Below are 18129 nucleotides of genomic sequence, written 5' to 3'. Positions count from 1 at the left end.
TCAGAATCAGATATACTGGCCAAGTTTTTCAAGTGACAAAAAGGAAAACAAAAAATATACAACCGAATCTTATTTATAGAAAATCACCAGATTTTGTACAAACACTGCACAAAACACAGACAGCATTCAAAACAAATATGTGTCAATGAGTCACACAAAGTGCATTAATTAGCTCAGTAGAATAGGTTATACAAGCTGCTGTATGAGGCAAGATGTAAGAAAGCAGAAGTTTAAAACCCCGTTTTTCGCTTAACACTGAATGCACCATTAGCCAAATAGCTAGTGTCAGAAAATACCTTTTGTTGACGTCACGCGCTGTGGGCTTTTCGCGGGATTTGAAGGCCTGTCTGACTCAGGAAGGTAAATTATTTATCCATACATTACACTGGGTTGTTTTCTTTTTGTTTTTACTTAACGCATGCCATTAGGGGCACATAGTAATCAATTCACGGCGTGGGTCGAGGTGTTCCACGTGAATTACGTAAACATTTATTTCTTATGATACAAAAACTGGAAAATAAACCTGTTTCTCTTGTCTTTTTTTTTTTATTATTATTACTCCCACAATTAAATTGTTAGCTGTTGTGGTCAGCAGTTGCAGCTTCTCAGCGATTTAAACAAGCCTGGAAATTTTACACAGCAAATTTAAGATTAATATTTTAAGGAGGACACACTGTTATAAGAAAAATAGTGTTTATATTGCAGTGCTGTGATAAAGTATTTGTCCCATGATAGATTTCTGCTGCCTTTACTTTCACCACACTTAAATAAACCTTACTGATAATCACCCTTCCCCAGTTTTTGGTTGCTTTTTTTTTTTTGCAATAAAATAAATATCCGTTATTTTCCTTTATATTTACCTAGATGCTTAAAATTTGTTTGATAATCTGAAAAAATATATATATCTTTAAGCAGGGGTTAAAAGCACTGAATATTACACTGGGTCATAAAATCCTCCAGTGGCTCTGGAGGATTTGACAAGGATGCCCCCAAAGAAAAAGCCCAGAGTGAGTAAAGCGTCTGCAAATTCAGGTAAGCATTTCAATTCCCGCAGTGTAAAACTTTTCATTAACCCATTAATCAAATTTGTCAAACACTATGTTTGACAGCAACTAAAGAAAGAGACCTATTAAATACTCTTATTGCTTTCTTATTTCCTAATGAGCAATTGAACGTTGCAGGCAAAATCGTCGATGCCAAGAAAACCTCTACAGCTGGCAGAAAAAGGAAAGCTGCAGCTCCTGATGCAAAAACGGGAAAGGTTTCTGAATCTGCAGGCTCTCCTGTTTTCACCCGCTGGCTCATGAAGTCTGAGCCCGAGAGCCGCTTTGAAGACGGCGTCGACGTGAAGGTACGGAAAACAGCATCACCTTCTTCAGAAACGAGAGGAATTGTGGTCCTTGACTGAGCGTTTGACATCCAGGCTTCATTTGTTTTCAGTTTGGCATCGAGGATCTGAAGGCTCTGCCTGATCAGACCGGCTGCTGGGACGGCGTCCGCAACTACCAGGTGTGTTGAGTTGATTATTCAACTCCACTTTTATTTTGTAAAACAAAACTCTATGAGGAAAAGAGGAAATTTGTGTCTTCAGGCTCGTAACTTCATGAGGCAGATGAAAGTGGGGCAGCAGGCCTTCTTTTACCACAGCAACTGTAAGGAGCCGGGGATCGCAGGGATCATGACAGTGAGTCACTCTCCTCCTGCTGAAGCATTAATAAAAATAAAGTTCAGACCCCTGGAACAGTTCTGGGATTTATTTTTTTTTCTCCTTTCTATAATAACAAAATTTAATGTGTTTTACTAAGACCAACACAAGGTAGTGCATAATTATGAATGGAGTCGAAAGTTATGCATGGTTTTGAGAATCGTTTACAAATATAAACTTGAAAAGCACCTTTAGGGGGGTCAGCGCATCCTTGAACAGCCTTAAATTCATCTATGTAAATTGTCTGAAATTTACTAAAGAAAATGTTAGCTGTCCTTAAATAAATGAATCACAGATCTTAAATTGTGTTGTGGGACTATATAATCTCATATTTAGGATTTTTCTCGTAGGACTTTTCTTTAAGGCAAAACTTTGACATTGTGATTCACTGATTCTATGACTCAAGGTCACCCGTAATGCGCTGCTAATACTTGCTAGGTATTGTGCATAGTTTACTTGCTAGCTCTTTTCCAGCAAGCAAGCAAACAAACAAGCAACTAGCATATGAATACCTAGCTAGCTTGCCAGCTAGCTAGAAAGCCATATGCCATTTTCATTATGTGAGAAGCACAATGCTGTTGCCAAGAGCCACAAAAAGACATCGGAAATTTCAGTTTTGGTCCCCTGCATTTTTTTTTTTTTTTTACATCTCTCATGATATGGATCTTAAATGTCATTCGTAATGGTCTTCAAAGGGTCTTAAAAAGTCTTAAATTTGAGTTGGTGAAACCTTCAAAAGCCCTGCTTATATTCCTAAACAAAGTCCAGTGCTGCTAATTAGTCACCTAATTTGTAAATGCAGTGTTTTAGATTTTTATTTGGAAAACCCATGCATCGTTTTTCCTCCACTTCACAATTGTGGTGCACGATCATGTTGGTATGACGTATGAATCCTTCTGGGGAGGTACTGTAGGTTTGATGCTCAGTTCCGTTTCCTGGATCAGATCGTGAAGGAAGCCTACCTGGACCACACCCAGTTTGACAAGAAAGACGTTCACTACGATGCGAGCAGCAAGCCAGACAACCCTAAGTGGAGCATGGTATGTTAGGAAAGCGATTCATTCGCCGGTTGGTTATTAATAAAGATCCCGCTTCGGAGCTGAGCTTTTGGTTCCCGGTCCCTCAGGTGGATGTTCAGTTTCAGAGAATGATGAAGCGTTTTGTTCCGCTGTGGGAGTTGAAGGAACACCACCTCCAGCACCGGGCCAACGGAGGACCTCTGAAGGACGTGGCTCTGTTCACCAGGGCCCGGCTCTCCGTTCAGCCTCTCACTCCAGGTCTGTAAGAACCAGTCACTGTGTTTTTGTGTCACAGTCCCAACCTGGTTCTAATTGCTTTTTCTTTTTCCGTAGAGGAGTTTGACTTCATTTTGAGTCTGGAGGACAAAGAGCCACTGTGAAGACTGGGTTCGTGACGCTGTGAAACCATTCACTGTTTAGAATAATAAATGTGTTTAATTTGACCAGAGGTTTCTTCTGGGAGCTTGCTTTAGCAGGAATAAACTGTTGCATGTAAGAAGGATGCATTCACAGCATACGGACAACATGACGCCACACGCTCAAGATCTGCTCGATGACTACCTTTGGTTTTAGCTGTCAAGTTGTCAACATGACGCGCTAAATCCTAAATGTACACGTGATATATGAAAGAAAAAAGGACGCAGTACTTTGCTACTAATTGTGAACAATATGACGGATAGATAAGGTCCAAAAGTATCACATTTGCCAGGTCAAGAAAAGTTTTAATAAAAAAATAGGGAGGTCAGTTATGCTAGCTTGACTTTGACAACCTTAGCATGTAGATGTGCTGTGGAATTCAGTGAGTACCGAGTGCATGTATTTTGAATTAAATTACTGAAATATACATTTTTTTAAATAACATTCTACTGACTGACTTAGTGTTGCATCACACTTTACGCACAGAAGTTTATGACAGTTGCATATTAAGGTTCTGATTGGTCAAATATTGTGCCTTGACGCTAACCGCGTAGGAACCTTAAACGTTTGACTTGCTGCTAAACACAAATTAGAATTTTGTTACCAACCGATACAAGAATCACTTTATGTTGTTCATAAGGTGAAAATAAAATTGTGCACAATGCTGATCTAAATTATGCGACTGGTGTTTGCATGACAGGAAGTGATGATGAAAAATGCAGTAACGACTTCACCGAGTTGAACGCGATTACATCAGGGAAGGCGGCTCTTTCTTATTTTTTTTTTTTGGTGAGTTATGCATTTTTAAAGAGAGAAAAAGGAGACACATCTGTGGAATTTATGGTTATTTTATATTAAGAAAATGTGAAACACTTATTCTGCCTTTATCTTAGCAAAGAGATGCATTTCTGTTTTTTCAGGCAGAGACACTAACTAGTGTAATTTGTAGTATAGGTATGTTTTGCGCTGCCTGAGTGCTAACATTTGCTGATAGGAATTCCTCAAAAAGAGTTAGCAACTGTTAGCACTGGTGCCTTACAGGAAGAAGTCTTATCCAGAGACCTTGCTGCAGATTTCTTTTCGTATGAGGGCCATTTTTTTTAAAAGAGGCTAAATGTTAGTTTTTTTATTTTAGAGGCAGCATTTTTCTTTTAAATCTGAGCTTGTGTACATTTTAATAAAATTGTGTTTTTAGCTGGGGATCAGAGAGAGAGCCATAGTGCAACTTTCTGTTGCGTGGCAATATCTGATCTCATTTGAAAGAATGCCTGTCCTTGGGCACATCTGCTCCTCATCAGGCTTGGCACAGTTCTTAACAAGACAATTCAAAGCGGAGCAAAGTCTCTCTGGTGCGATGTTCTGTCGGAGCACGGCTCCTCCTCTACATTATCCAGCAGCCCCTTTTGTCTCCCTGCATTAAGATTTAATAACCTGAATGTCAGCGTGCAGATCAGCAGTAATACCAGCCGACGCTATGATAACGCCAACACGCCATTGTGGTGTTTGCGGTACGTCTGGAAATCCTTCCCCAAATCTGTTTAACAGAAACACAAGGCACCTTCACAGCGGCCGCACGGCCTTGGGCCTGACAAGCTGGCTGCATAAATATTCTATACCCTTGATGTGAGGCGTCATTTTCACTAACCGCTTTGCAAAGACATTTAACCAGTTACACTAGTTGTACTACTCTGCTGCACAAGCTCAAAAAGACAAAGTAGCTGAGTTTTCCAACTAGTGCAACTTTTATCTGCTAGCTTACCAACAGCGTCAGAGACCTGCTAGATGGACGAAGCGGCACACAATGCAACGGTATGACAATTACCGCAAGTCTAGTGACACAGTTGGCATTCAGTGCCTTAACATTAACTATCCATCCATTCATTGTCTGTAGCTGTTTGTCCTTATTGGGTCTGGGGTTTAACTTCAGCTTTCATTGGGTGAGAAGTGCGAAACATGTTGTATACTCTAACATATTACTAGACTTGGATTAAAGTGGTTGACAAATAGACCCTAAAATCCAGTGATTTGGTGGATGGGCTTGTCAAAGCTTATTTTAGCCGCGTTATTAAAGCGGTTGAACAAAATAAACCCAACTAGTTAACTAGTGAAGATTTAGGAACCTACTTACACATTGTCAATTTATATTAAAAAGTCTATGTTGTCATTTTTAAGAAAAAACGCAAACTTACTATCTGGTACACCTTGCTAGTGCAGGTTGGACTTCCTTTCTCCTTTAAATGTTCTCGGCAAACCCTCAAGATGGGTAAGTGACAATCACAGCACAATTACAATTTTTGACCAGTCTTCCACGAACAACCACACCAAGTTCAAAGTCACTTAAAACCAACGTCTTTCCCATTTCTGATGCTCCCAACTTAAGCAGGTCGATGGGTGTAACTAGTAAGTAGCCAGTGAGGATAATTCATCACAAAGCCTACTAGTCGGGACTATGTTGGCCTGATAAAAACAATGCCCTTGTTCTACGCTTTACTTCATGCAAAAGGTCTGCACTTTAGGCTATTTGCTTGCAGGAGGTGTGAACTTTGTTGGAGTTTTAAATTTTACCCAATTGCTAAAGTTTGGCTGTGATGTAACGCATCTATTTGACCCTATGAAACTTACCAGAAACTACCTGCACTGTAAACAACCATCCCTCACAGCGAAGATTTAAGATTGCTGTTAATATTAATTCAATATTAGAAAGCGTAGCCATCCTCCACCAAATGGCTTCGTTTCACTTCTACCTCTGCCAAACTGAACCATGGCAGACTACAATTCTGAAACGGCACCGAAAAATTTATGTCATTGTTCACTATTCCTCTTTCTCTTCGCTGAATGGCCCGGTGGAAATTCTACTAGGCAAATTGAACTCAGTGGGAGAAAGCCTAGACAAAGTACTGAGTGTAGATGAGAATCAAGCAGAATCGTAGGGTTAGACTTTCGTGCTACATAGACTTTAGCTTAGCATTAGGACTTCAGTTCCTACTAGCTGGACACCAATCTACTAGTTAGCAAAGTGTTGTGTCTAAACTGGTACAGAAGTGGTATTAGAAATGTAAAACTAGTGGAATGTAGTCGGAAATTAAAAGCAATGGCCATCAGTGGTATTTTTTACAACCTGTAATTAATGTTTGTGTTGTCTCAAGCTTTGAATGCTACTTTCATTTTGCATTCAGAATTGTGGCAGATTAATAAATCCACTCAATTATGGACAAACACAAGAGTTTTCCATTTGGCATCAATTTATTGGACGCTTGAGAATGAGGAATAATCGATAAGCATTTTGCAAAAGATAGATAGTTCTACTGTAATTTTTCTCTGGTTAAAAGACTAAAATCATGTTAGAGGCAGGAAGATTTTCATTAGCTTAATACACATAGGCACAACTTTCAAGTCTCTAATGAGGAGGATACAGATGACTCCGTACAGTCGGACCCTAATACAAACACTTCTCCGAAACACCACTGGAATGCTGAGGTAAAAGCACATGGACATGACAAGGTCGATCTGTAGCTCTGTGTCCGGGTTAAATCAACCTATACAAGCTGGAACAGGTTAACAGGTTTGACTGGTCTTATTTACAGATTTAAAAAAAAACAAACAAAAACAGGAAGTGGGATAATACTTCAAAGCTCTCGCCCAAACAGGACCAAGAGGTTCCAGTTTCTGATGCATTTTGTGCAAAAAAAAGAAAGAAAGGAAAACGTGTTCAACAAGATCAAGCAGTGCAAAAGTCGATTCTTTTTTTCTCTCTCTTTGTTAGACCTTATAGGAATTCATTCATTCAACATGGAATGTCAGAGATTCACTTGGAAGAAAATTGGTATTTGACAAAGAAAAAGGGAAATCAATATATCCAAAAAGCATTAGAATGTAATGAAGAAAGCGTAAAAATGTAAAGGAATTTTATGTGATCTTACACAGCAGACACTGCGACAGGTGATTAGTTTGATTCCTGTACAGAAAATAATAAGCATGTGTGAGGAAGGAGCCTGAAGCCACCCTGAACGCCTCATGCAAACTGTTTTTTTTTCTTTTCTTTTTTTTAAAAGTTCACGCACGATATTAGTGTGCATCGTGTTGTGTTTTTTTTCCTTCCCTCCTTCCTCCCTTTTCACTTTTTTTTTTTTTTTACCAGCACAGCCACGAGTAAAACAGCTGCCTCGCCAGATGTTTGCACAGTTGTCAGGTGATCATCCGTCCGGTGCAGATTTGCCGGCGAGCGGAAGGTGGGCGGAGCTACCCGCTCTCCTCCTTGGCGGCCTGCTCCAGGGCGCTCTCTGAAGCGGCTGAGCCCTCGAACCTCTGGGAGGCGATGGCGGCCTGATGGGACATGCTTTTCCTCACCACGTCTCCTTTTCTCCACAGTGTGATTTCCTGTTAGGGTGGAGATAACAAAAGGTGACTTTTTTTTCTTCTTCTTCTTCTTTTTGCATCCCTGCACAAGCAGACTTCAGTAGATTATTCACAGTCTGTACAGACTACGTTTTTCATATAAAGCTGCATGGAGAAAAAAAAAAATCATTATTAAATTCTATTATTTTATCAGCTATAATAAATAATACTGAATGAAACAGAAAATTTGAGTTTTCTCACATTAAACTTTTTTTAATAATGTGTATTATTAAATAAATATAGTATTTATGAAATATAGGTATTTCATAAATATACGATGCTGAATATAAAAGACAAGTTTTTACTTCTACCTACTCCTTTTCAAGCATGTTAAGATTATTGTGGTACAAAAATATGTCCTTTGAATTTCTTGTTCATGTGTGATTTTATACTTCTATTGTGTTCAAAATACAAATAAATAAAAATAGAAGATGAAAAAATAAAATGCATGAAACACAATCCCCCATGAACAGATTTGTTCATACAGTCTGCAGTTACTCTTGAAGGAAGGTATTAACAACAGCAGCTTTCAACAAAAGGCAGCCATACTTATAAGAATCAGGTTTTTTTTCCCCTCCATCAAGTTACAATTTTTCTTAGTCCTCTGCTTTTCTGTCCTCACATTTTCGCCTTCGAAAGCACAGAAGTAATTGTTGAGAAGTCGACACTAATCCGTGCTACTAAGGAGAAACTTTAGCTTCTTGGGTGTTTATATTTCAAAACAGAACCATATAAAGAGCATTCTGCATCCCACACCGGACTCTGAACCGTTTCTCTTTCCCGTTCTGGTATGGCACCGCCATCTTTACTCCTGTATTAACTGGCTCAGCTTAATGATGACTAGTGGCACCCTCTTCTGGATGGAGGGCAAACTACAACACTAAAGAGAAGCTTAAGCGGGATGTTATTAGATAATTGATGGCACTCATTTTAATCTAACACAGCATTAAATCGACAATTAATGATACATTTTTGTCTCATTTTTCCAAACCAGCTTTGAACATTTTATGTAATTTCATTTAGTATTTTTGTTCCAAAATAAACAGCAAGTCTACGTGAGTAAAGAGCATGTTCTGCGACAGAACCCAGGTCTTTTTTTATAACTCCAGACTGAGTTATAGAGAACATCCAGATCCAGATCCATCTTTGTCAAGGTGTGAGCTAATGCTCTGAAATCTGATATTGTTATATGTAGCACTGTAGGTTGCAGGAATAGAAAGTACTTAATTTATCTGGTTACAGTGCAACACAGTGGTAAAACATGAACGGCCACAGTTTTATTTTTGAAAAATTATGGCATTTTACTTTAGTCAAAAGAAGTTCAACATCTGTTTGGTCCAATTCCCATGATCTGAACCAGGGGTCAGTAACCTGTGGCTCTTTGGAACTGCATTTAATTCATTAAATTTCCACAACTGGAATGTACCTGCCATTTTTATGTAGATCTATCTATTAATAATACGCAGAAAACTATGTGCAAATATCAACATCCCATATAAGGAAATATTACAGTCATCTTTAAGAGTTTTCTATTTTTCAAACCTAAAAATAGGAATAAAATCACTTTTTTTAAATCTTCCTGTAGTAGATATTTATGAAAAAAATAATATGTCACACCACATAATATTTGTGGCTCTAAAATGGTTTAACTTCAATGGATTGGGTTCAGAAATGCCTCTTTTGATAGTAAAGGTTGCAGACCCATGTTTTGGACTCAGGGCTGCATAAATGAACTGCAACACTTAACACACCAGGAGATTAGTTTTCATATGGAATCTAAAAAAAACCATCAGAAGCACACAGATTAACAGCCATCGCTGCTCTGTCGGCAGCCAAAATGGCATGTTTCTAGAGCTGGGAAACACAACAACAAACAACAACAAAAAAGGACTGTAATAAAAGCACATTAAAAAACTGAGATTTCATTGGGAATATCCCCGCTTTACTTTCCTGGCCACATTTTCCCCTGACCCACAGAGAGACGGCTAACCTTTATTGTGATGCAGTTTCATGCATTATGCATCAGAACGCTGGCGGCCGTGATTTAAGAGCCGGAGCTTCCTCAGCAAAGACTGCACGGGAATGTCCACTAAAAGCCGCAGACAGAGAGAGAAAGAGAGAGAGAGAAAAAGAGAGCGCGGAGCTGCGACAGCAACATGCAGTAGCCGTGCCGTATCGACGTGTTGTGGTCTAACATCGTTCCTGTACGTTTTACTTTTGAAGTAGTCCAGACTCGCTTCTCAAATCTAAAGTTTCACCTATAAATAATGGCACAGATTTCAAATGGAACAGGAGCACAACTCTGGATGGGTAAACAAATCAACACACCACAGAAGGGATTAGGGATTAACAGACGGACGAATGGACGGATGGACGGATGGATGGATGGATGGATGGATGGATGGATGGATGGATGGATGGATGGATGGATGGATGGATTGGACGGACGGATGGATTGGACGGACGGATGGATTGGTCAAAAGATGAAAGAAGTGCATGGAAGAATTGATGGATTAGTAGAACAAATAAACAATGGTACGAGAAAAAAAAGGAAATAAAATCATTTTCTATCCTCCGGCACAGCAAAAACAAAATCTTACCAAGCATTTTTGGTGTAGTTTGTGGAGCAAATATCTTATTACACTGGAAATAATAATTCCTTAATATAGATGAAAAAGTTCTAGTTCCAGCAGCAGATTATTTCACTAATAAGACATTTATTTTTCCTTCGTCGTGAGTGAAATAATCTCACGGTGAAACTAGTACTTTTTCATACATATTAAGGAATTATTCACTAAAAACAAAATCTGCTTTAACCCCAAAAAATGTGAATTATTTAACATAATCTGGTCATTTACTAATCTAAAACTCTGAAATTAACGCACTTCTGTGAAGGTCGACATTAAAATGAGGTTTCAGCCTGACTAGATTCTCATGTTAACAAAAAAAGTGTAAAAGACGATAGAAGTGCCTCTTTTTACACAGATTTCTTAAACATTTTGGCTCAAACTAATTTAAAATGAGAAGAAAAACGGAATTCAAAATGTTAGTTTCCAAACCATGATTTCATGCACCAACTGAAAAAACAAAACAAAAAACAAGCTTACTGTATTTTCCGAACTATAAGGCGCACCGACCGGATTATAAGGCGCACCTTCAATGAATGGCCTATTTTAAAACTTTTTTCATATATAAGGCGCACCACATCATAAGGCGCATAGAATAGACGCTACAGTTAGTCCCTTAAAATTAAACGTTCCGTAGTCTAGAAATATGGATGTGTAATAATAACGAAATGGTCCCCAAGTACTTTATATAGTAGGCTGCCCCAGTCGTTGTTTCACTCACGGTGTTGGTGTTGCGATATTGTGCCCAACTGCTTTCTGGGTAACACAGACCAACCGACACGCTGCCGCCACAGTCTCTGTCTCTCTTCCCCCGCCCCCCGGTTTTAAATGTATAGGGGCTGGTCCCTTGGTAACCCTAGTCGAAGCATCCCCCGAAGCACCCCGCATGAATTTCTAAAGCCACTTTATTGACATGGAGAATGTCAACAAAACAGTCCAACTCCGGTCGGCGAGGAGAGCCTTCCGCAACTAGGCCGGGGCGTGGCCGGACGATGGTCCGTTCACGCACAGCATGTTCGTGAAGAACGTGGTGCTAAATGACCTGCAGACGACCTGATTTTAGACGGTCGGTAGGTAGATAGGTCAGTCAAACTTTATTAACAAACCAGCCTTCTGACAACTATCCCAGCATGCACTGCGCGCTTCTTCTTCTACGGGTGAAAATGAAGTTGGCGGCTGCTTACTGTAGTTGCTAGACCTGTTGTGGCTCAATATTGGTCCATATATAAGGCACACCGGATTATAAGGCGCACTGTCGGCTTTTGAGGAAATTGAAGGTTTTTAGGTGCGACTTATAGTGCGGAAAATACGGTACTTATGAGTTAGTTTGAATGTACATAGATATTTGCACTAGAAATTAGACCAAAAAACGCTTGGTATCTTTGCCGTGAATTTAGCATGTTTATCCCAAACGGCGACCTCGCCCTCCTGATCCCTGCAGCAGGTCCGCCTTTTAAAACAACTAATCAGCCTCCAATGTAGCACTTAAACTGTTCCATCAGGCTCTGTTGTTGTTGCGCCTGCAGACCGTAACAGGGGCGTGCGAGCGCTACAGCGAACCGGCAGTTCGTATCGATCCGTTTGAATGAAAGACTCGCTTTAGTTGACGCGAGTTGAAAAGTTAATGGACTGTGTGGAGATCAATTTTAGAATTCAATCTGTGTCCGAGTGGCAGAACAAGCTGGATTGTTAAGGTCAGTGTTTCTTTATTTTAAGCTCCATGGGAAATAAATGCATAGTACGCATCACCAAAAGAGAACTACTGTGAGCTCAGTGTGTTGGTGATCTGGTACTTCCTTTTTTTTTTTTTTGCCTTTATATAACTTGAGTTTAATTTTATTTAAAAAATTTAAACCGAGGCCCTTCACTTTTGTTTTTCCATACCTGTTGTTTAAAGTAGCGTCTCTCCTCTTCATCGATCAATACCAGATTCAGGTAGTAGCGCACGGAGAACTTCTTGTTGATGTCTCGCATGGTCGGAGTCAGATCATAACCGGCCAGAAATAATCGGATAGGAATAGATTCACCTGAAAGATGAACCACATTTAAACACTTTTTTTTTTTTTTTGCTCGTTACGAGCTGTAATGCTAAATGAAAGACGCTCACCTCTAACCGGCGCTCCGTCCATGATCTCGTACTTTGCGATCGTGTCGTTTTCGTGGTAGACGCTTGGGCCGGTGCCGGTCGTCTCGCGTTTGATGATGTCGATCTCCATGTGTTTTATTTTAATCCTCACCAGGAGGAAATAGATTTTGCCCACAATCACATCCTTCAGATGGTATCTGTCACAAAACAAAAGATAGAAACCGAAAAAGAAAATATTTACTTCAATAATAAAATAAACTTATTTTAGTTTTATTTTTGGTCAAAGAGCTTTTAAGCTGATACATGAACAACCCTGTTTTTTTTACCTGTGGATTGTTTTTTTTTTTACCTATGAGGATTAACAAACAGGGAAAAAAAAGTTGTTTTTCAACTGTTTATATGCTTTATGGTAAAAGTTTATTGTTTTACGTCTAGGCTTTGAAATCAGAAGTATGCTCTGCTCTAGCACTACAATCTGTACGGTCACTCAACGGTTTAGCACCACAATACATTAAAGATCTGTTATTGCTGTACCAACCGTCTAGATGCCTCAGATCTTCTGGTTCTGGTCTGCTCTGCATCCCCAGAACCAGAACCAAATGAGGAGAAGCAGCATTCAGCTTCTATGCACCACAAATTTGGAACAAACTTCCAGAAAACTGTAAAACAGCTGAAACACTGGGTGCCTTTAAATCTCAACTTAAAACCCACCTGTTTAGAGTTGCTTATGGCTAAATTAGGGTTAGAGTGTGGGTTTTGATGTCTTTGATGTTTTTATCTTTACTTTTTATCTATTAATTTATTTGTATTTATTTCTAATGATGTAAAAGTGGCCAGTGACTGAGGGTCACTGTGCGCACAGAAAAACCCTGTAAATTCTAGACTAACAGGTAAAAAAATAGTGCACAAAAAATCCGTGTAGGACGGCGAAGTCCTAGCGCAAAAATTTGCGTGACAGGTGGACGGAGCCCGGTGCTGCAAGGTTGGAGACCTTGTCCTGTTAGGTGACAGGGCCTGGATAAAACTCGTGCTAAACGGACGGCAGAGTCCGGCGACAACAGGCGCTTAAATTCCATAACAAAAGTATGTTTTTATCTTTTTTTGATCTTTGTTTTTTTCTTAAATCTCTTTCTTACTGTTTATTCAATGTCACATGCTGTTTTTATTTATTTATTTTTTAATATGTAAAGCACCTTGAAATGCCTTGCTGCTGAAAAGTGCTATACAAATAAAATTTGAATTGATTGATACAAGCAGATAAAATATTTCCAACCATTTTTGTTGTTATTGTTGTTGGTTTTGACAGTTTTTTCCTTGGTTTAACTTCCTATCAGCAACTCGCTTAAAAGCATTATATTTCATATTCAACCATCGCTTCAAAAGTCTCCAGGAAAAAGACTTTTGAAGCGAGCACATCCTGCTCTTCTGAGGATCTTTACGCTGGGTGGGGTTAGCAAGAGCTAATGCTAGCTTGCATCCTCTCTGTTTTGATATGCCTTGTTGATTTGTTAGCTCATATTTTCTTATTCACATGAAGATTTTCAACAACATTCAGCTGTAAAAAAAAAGTAATGCTGTTCACGTTTGAGAGCCAACTTATTTTTTCCCATAATCAAGCAATGCTACAAAATTATTTTATTATTTTTTTTTTTTAAATATGCCTGTAATCAGTAAGCAATAACATTTAAATATTCAATGGGTGAAGATTTCTTTTTAGAACAAACATCAGCTTTTCTTTTGCTTGTCGCATAAAATCATCCATAACTGTCCATGGCTAATTATAGGCCTTGCAGTAGTTTATAATCTCAACATGTCTTACTTAGATTTGTTGTACTCAAACTCAATATGGAGGCAGTCTTCGATTCCAACTTCCATCTTGATGGAGGAGTTGAGTTCAGGGTAGGTGCTCAGTGTGTGGACCACAATGTCCATCTCTTTACTTATATCATTTAATCTTCTTATCACCGTGGCGCGAAGGAAGTACCTGAAAACGTTAACAGATTTTTACATGCAGTCTGTAAATGTGGCATAAAGACAACGTCGTCGGTTAAACGTTGAACTCGGTGCTGTATGCCAAGCAGGTTAAAATATAGCCCTTTACATTCTCTGTACCTGTAAAGCAGCAGAGTGAATGATCATACGCACCTTAGCTTGACGTTCTGGCCTGTGTAAGACTCGTAGGGTTTCTCCACGTGTGTGAACTCAAAGTCGAAGGTCTGCGACTGGGTTATTTCACCGGGTCTCGCAAGATCCTTCACCAGGGAAACAAATTCATGATGGTTTCCTCTGTCGTAATACAGCTCTGGGCAAACGTCGGGAGAGAAAGGTGACGTTAAAAATATATATTTTAAAAACAAGGCAATCTACACAAAATTACATTAAAAATATAAACATTTCTATGAAAGCCCGTACGTTACCCTGCACTTGAATGCTTTTTTTTTAAACTACTTGTTATTTAATGATAATGTGGAACATGATTACATACAAGTTTGAATTGATCATTAATTCATTTTGTCTAAAGAAACTTTGACAACTCTAGCTTTAATTTTTATTTTAAAAAATGTAAACATTTTGGAATACAGTAAACAAAACTTGTATTTAAATACAAGTAAGTCATATTTACTCAGCTGAAAACGAAACTACTTGGGACTTTATTTTGTACAGAATATATGAGAAATGGATTTGAAGCTAAAACTAAGATTTCTTTGGAGGGTGAAGAATTTAATAATAATAATAATAATAAAATGCCCAAATCTCAAATACAATTAAACCGAGCTTAAATTACATTACGTCCAAGTATTTTTGGTACATTACTATCAATTTATTGGCACAAAGACAAACATCCCTGTCTCTTTCACTGAAAATATTAAAAGAATACACTTTATTTTACTACTAAATATTCATACAACTACAGCAGTGTTATCCATAGCATGAGGAGGATCACGTCAGCCCAGGTCTTTCTGTTTCCTTGCAGCCATGATCCTCTGATACGTTCAGTTTGGAAGGCATTGAACACTTTGTTGTTGATTTCCGCCTGGAGATTTGGGACAAGCCTCCCAACTGAGATGTAACTCACATCAACTTGTTTGCTCGATGAAGCACCACTCAGGTGTTTTGCACCACAATATGTAGGACAAACCCCAGAAATAATCACTATCCGCCTCCATGCACTACTTTCCAGTTTCACATTTAGGCTGCAACCTTACTTCAGTTCAACTGGGAGCCTTAAGAATAACAGCTTTTTTTTAATGCATTTGTTATATTTTATGTTTATACAGTCCATTTCAAAAGGTAGTCAAACCCCTAAGACAGCGGTGTCTAAAGTTTGGCACAGGGCCCATTTGTGACCCTTGACATAATTTGGTTCCCCCGCCCTTACCTCAAGTCAAAAATGGTTAAAAATGTAGCCAACAAAATAAAAAGCAATTAATGACTCAAAAATGTGGAAATTGTGTGTGTGGTTCTTTTTTAAATAAGGCAACAGCCCAACAGGACTTTTCTGTTTTGGATTGCCAATTATATACAGATTTTATTTTAAAAATTAATTTAGTGTTGAGCAGATAAAAAGTTACAAAAACCTCCAAAACAAAAAAATGTAGCATTTTTTATTTTATGAATTTTGTGGGACACAGTAAGTTTAACTTCTTGTTTTGGCCCCCCAAGACAAAAGATTTGGACACCACTGCACTAACACTTTTCCAGATTGCAACCACAAACTTCTGTAAATTTCATGGAAATCGTAGTGGACAACTGTAAAATTGTTAACACATGAAAATCTGAGTTTGATTTGCACTTTAAGATGGCACTAAATTGAATGCACTAAATGCCTTCGGAAGTTCCTAATTTGTAAATAGTGTTTATGTGTAATTTGGTCTCAGTATAAATCCAGTTGTTCTGTGAAGTCATTATTTGTTTGATGAAGAACATTAGTGAACAAACTGCATCATGATGACCAAAGATTTTGGTTGCAAAACAACATTTTATCTTGTAAAGAACTGTTCAAATATCTAAACATGTACAGAGAGTGGTACAACTGCAAGTACCTGTCAGCACATGAGCGTCCACCTAAAGTGTCAAGCAGGGGAAGGAGAACAATAGTGACTCAGATCTGAACATTCAGAGTCACATAAAGATAGTTACAAAGTCAGCCTTCTATCCCCTCTATCCAGGATTAATGGACTAATATCACCAAAACCAGGAAGATAGAGAACATTACTCCAGTTTTGAAGTCCTTAAACTGGCTCCATCGTTACTACTTTAAGTTTACTAGTAACGATGCAGTAGGCTCGGCATCCGCACTGAGACTGTGCTCTGGTTCTGACGAGACCAAAATTGAACTTTTTGGCCAATATACAAAACACTATGTGTCATGGAAAACTAACACAGCACATCACGCTAAATATAAACTATGCAATGAAGTGGTGATAACGCTGTGTTCTATAGATGCTTTTCTTCCGTGGAGCTGGTCAGAGAGACAATAGATGGAGTTAACTACAAGGTAACTCCAAGTAAAAATATATTTAAAAAACTGGTTAGAGGCTCACAAATAGGTGAGACTAGAGAGGAGGTTGACCTTTCAGGACAGTGATCCTAAATATACAAACAGGGCTGCAATTAAGTGGTTTAGAATAATTACTCTGAATAACTGAATTGTGGTTTAGAGTAATTAAACCACCTAAATCCAGATTATAATCTGTCACCTTGAAACTTTAAAATTGATGCTGTCTAACTAATCTGTCAGAGCTTGAACAATTTTTGAAAGAATTCAACAATATTTCACTGGGTTGATTTAGAAAGCTCACAGATGCAAAACAAAGCTGGTAAATCAAATAAAACCAGAATACATCGAATTGAAGCTTGAGATTGTAATGTAAAGAAATATCTGGACAAAAAAAACTCCCTAAAATTGACACTGGATATGCTTTTCTAGTAAAAGAAAAAACAACAACATTCTATTGCAATAGACAAGCTTTCCTAAACTACAAATCTTTGCATTTCACAAATATTCTTATGAAGTACACCCGGTGCTTTATGGAGAATAATGTTTAAATTCCGGATCAAAGGAATAACATGTTTGTGATCATTTGTTGCATTATATGACTAATACTTCCCCACCCACCTATTTGGCCGACAAATTCGATTTTGATGCCGTGATGCTCCAGCCTCTTCCCGGGGTTCTTCAGCGTCACATTCACCTTTCCACTGACTGTCTCCCCGTCGTAGAAAAGAAAGTATTTGTCTTTCTTCCCATCCTCGGTCTTGTGTTCAACCTTTTTTCTCGTTTCGGCGTCATTGAGGACTACATCGATTTCTGCACTTTGTCCAAAACTAAAGAAACTCATTATAACGACCGGGATGCTCCAACTCTTATCTCATTAAAGTAGCTGTTATCGCAGCGCAGGGACTTGTTAGCAGGCTGAACCAAAAGGACCCCGTTTTTCAACGATGTTTCGAAGCAGAAAACAAACACACATGAAGGCCTGTAGGGTGTACGAGCTCACTTCCCCTTTTGAGCCCGAATAAAGCACTTAGTCGTGAAGAAACGAAGAAATATTGTACAAAAAGAAAAGTCTACTTTGGCTACAGGTCCATACTGACGACAAACTAGCAATATGACGGTAAAAGCAGAACGCACATGAATATGTGTTAGCAAATTAGCCGTTTCCGTTTTTTGTCTTCTACGTCGGACTCACTGCAACCATTTAACTGCCTTCAACAAACAGTCTAAGGTGGACTCGGTTATCGCGGCGTAATTTACTCTTACATGTTTGTGGTCTGACAGATAAGACAGAGGATGTTGTCAAACGAGTAAGATGTAACGTTAGCTCATGCTACTTGCGTTGCGTCGACTACTTCCGGGTAGAGGTTTTCAAAATAAAA

The 18129-nt window shown here is 38.7% G+C and overlaps 2 protein-coding genes across 3 annotated transcripts; one reads left to right on the top strand and one right to left on the bottom strand.

Moving 5' to 3' along the window:
* Positions 1-252: 252 nt before the first annotated feature.
* thyn1 (thymocyte nuclear protein 1) lies at positions 253-7412 on the top strand. 2 transcript variants are annotated; one of them, XM_008425008.2, is made up of 9 exons: positions 253-360; positions 916-1032; positions 1182-1351; positions 1441-1509; positions 1592-1684; positions 2650-2745; positions 2832-2982; positions 3058-3111; positions 7280-7412. In XM_008425008.2, the coding sequence occupies exons 2-8, from the start codon at positions 984-986 to the stop codon at positions 3102-3104; spliced, it is 675 nt and encodes a 224-aa protein (XP_008423230.1). In that variant the 5' UTR covers positions 253-360; positions 916-983; the 3' UTR covers positions 3105-3111; positions 7280-7412. The 2 variants fall into 2 exon arrangements, with proteins under 2 accessions (XP_008423230.1, XP_008423231.1); XM_008425009.2 differs by having other exon boundaries at positions 265-360; positions 913-1032.
* LOC103474205 (vacuolar protein sorting-associated protein 26B-like) lies at positions 7253-18129 on the bottom strand. Its single transcript, XM_008425007.3, has 6 exons — positions 17369-18129; positions 14395-14551; positions 14069-14233; positions 12271-12446; positions 12048-12190; positions 7253-7518 (listed from the first exon to the last, which is right to left on the bottom strand). Exons 1-6 carry the CDS (start codon positions 17589-17591, stop codon positions 7381-7383), a joined length of 1002 nt encoding a protein of 333 aa, XP_008423229.1. The 5' UTR covers positions 17592-18129; the 3' UTR covers positions 7253-7380.

Source organism: Poecilia reticulata, chromosome 13, assembly GCF_904066995.2.
Source record: "Poecilia reticulata chromosome 13, P_reticulata-male-v2, whole genome shotgun sequence".
NCBI lineage: Eukaryota > Metazoa > Chordata > Actinopteri > Cyprinodontiformes > Poeciliidae > Poecilia > Poecilia reticulata.
This window is presented reverse-complemented; position numbering and strand designations above follow the sequence as displayed.

What these genes read in the sequence shown, in the direction of transcription:
- LOC103474205 (XM_008425007.3), bottom strand. Translation starts at nt 17,591, where the DNA reads ATGAGTTTCTTTAGTTTTGGACAAAGTGCAGAAATCGATGTAGTCCTC. An exon ending in GGCCAGAACGTCAAGCTAAG is followed by an intron (nt 14,234 to 14,394) that starts GTGCGTATGATC and finishes TAACGTTTTCAG; the next exon opens with GTACTTCCTTCGCGCCACGG. An exon ending in GACGCTACTTTAAACAACAG is followed by an intron (nt 7,519 to 12,047) that starts GTATGGAAAAAC and finishes CCACCCTAACAG; the next exon opens with GAAATCACACTGTGGAGAAA.
- thyn1 (XM_008425008.2), top strand. Translation starts at nt 984, where the DNA reads ATGCCCCCAAAGAAAAAGCCCAGAGTGAGTAAAGCGTCTGCAAATTCA. An exon ending in TAAAGCGTCTGCAAATTCAG is followed by an intron (nt 1,033 to 1,181) that starts GTAAGCATTTCA and finishes TGAACGTTGCAG; the next exon opens with GCAAAATCGTCGATGCCAAG. An exon ending in GGATCGCAGGGATCATGACA is followed by an intron (nt 1,685 to 2,649) that starts GTGAGTCACTCT and finishes TTCCTGGATCAG; the next exon opens with ATCGTGAAGGAAGCCTACCT.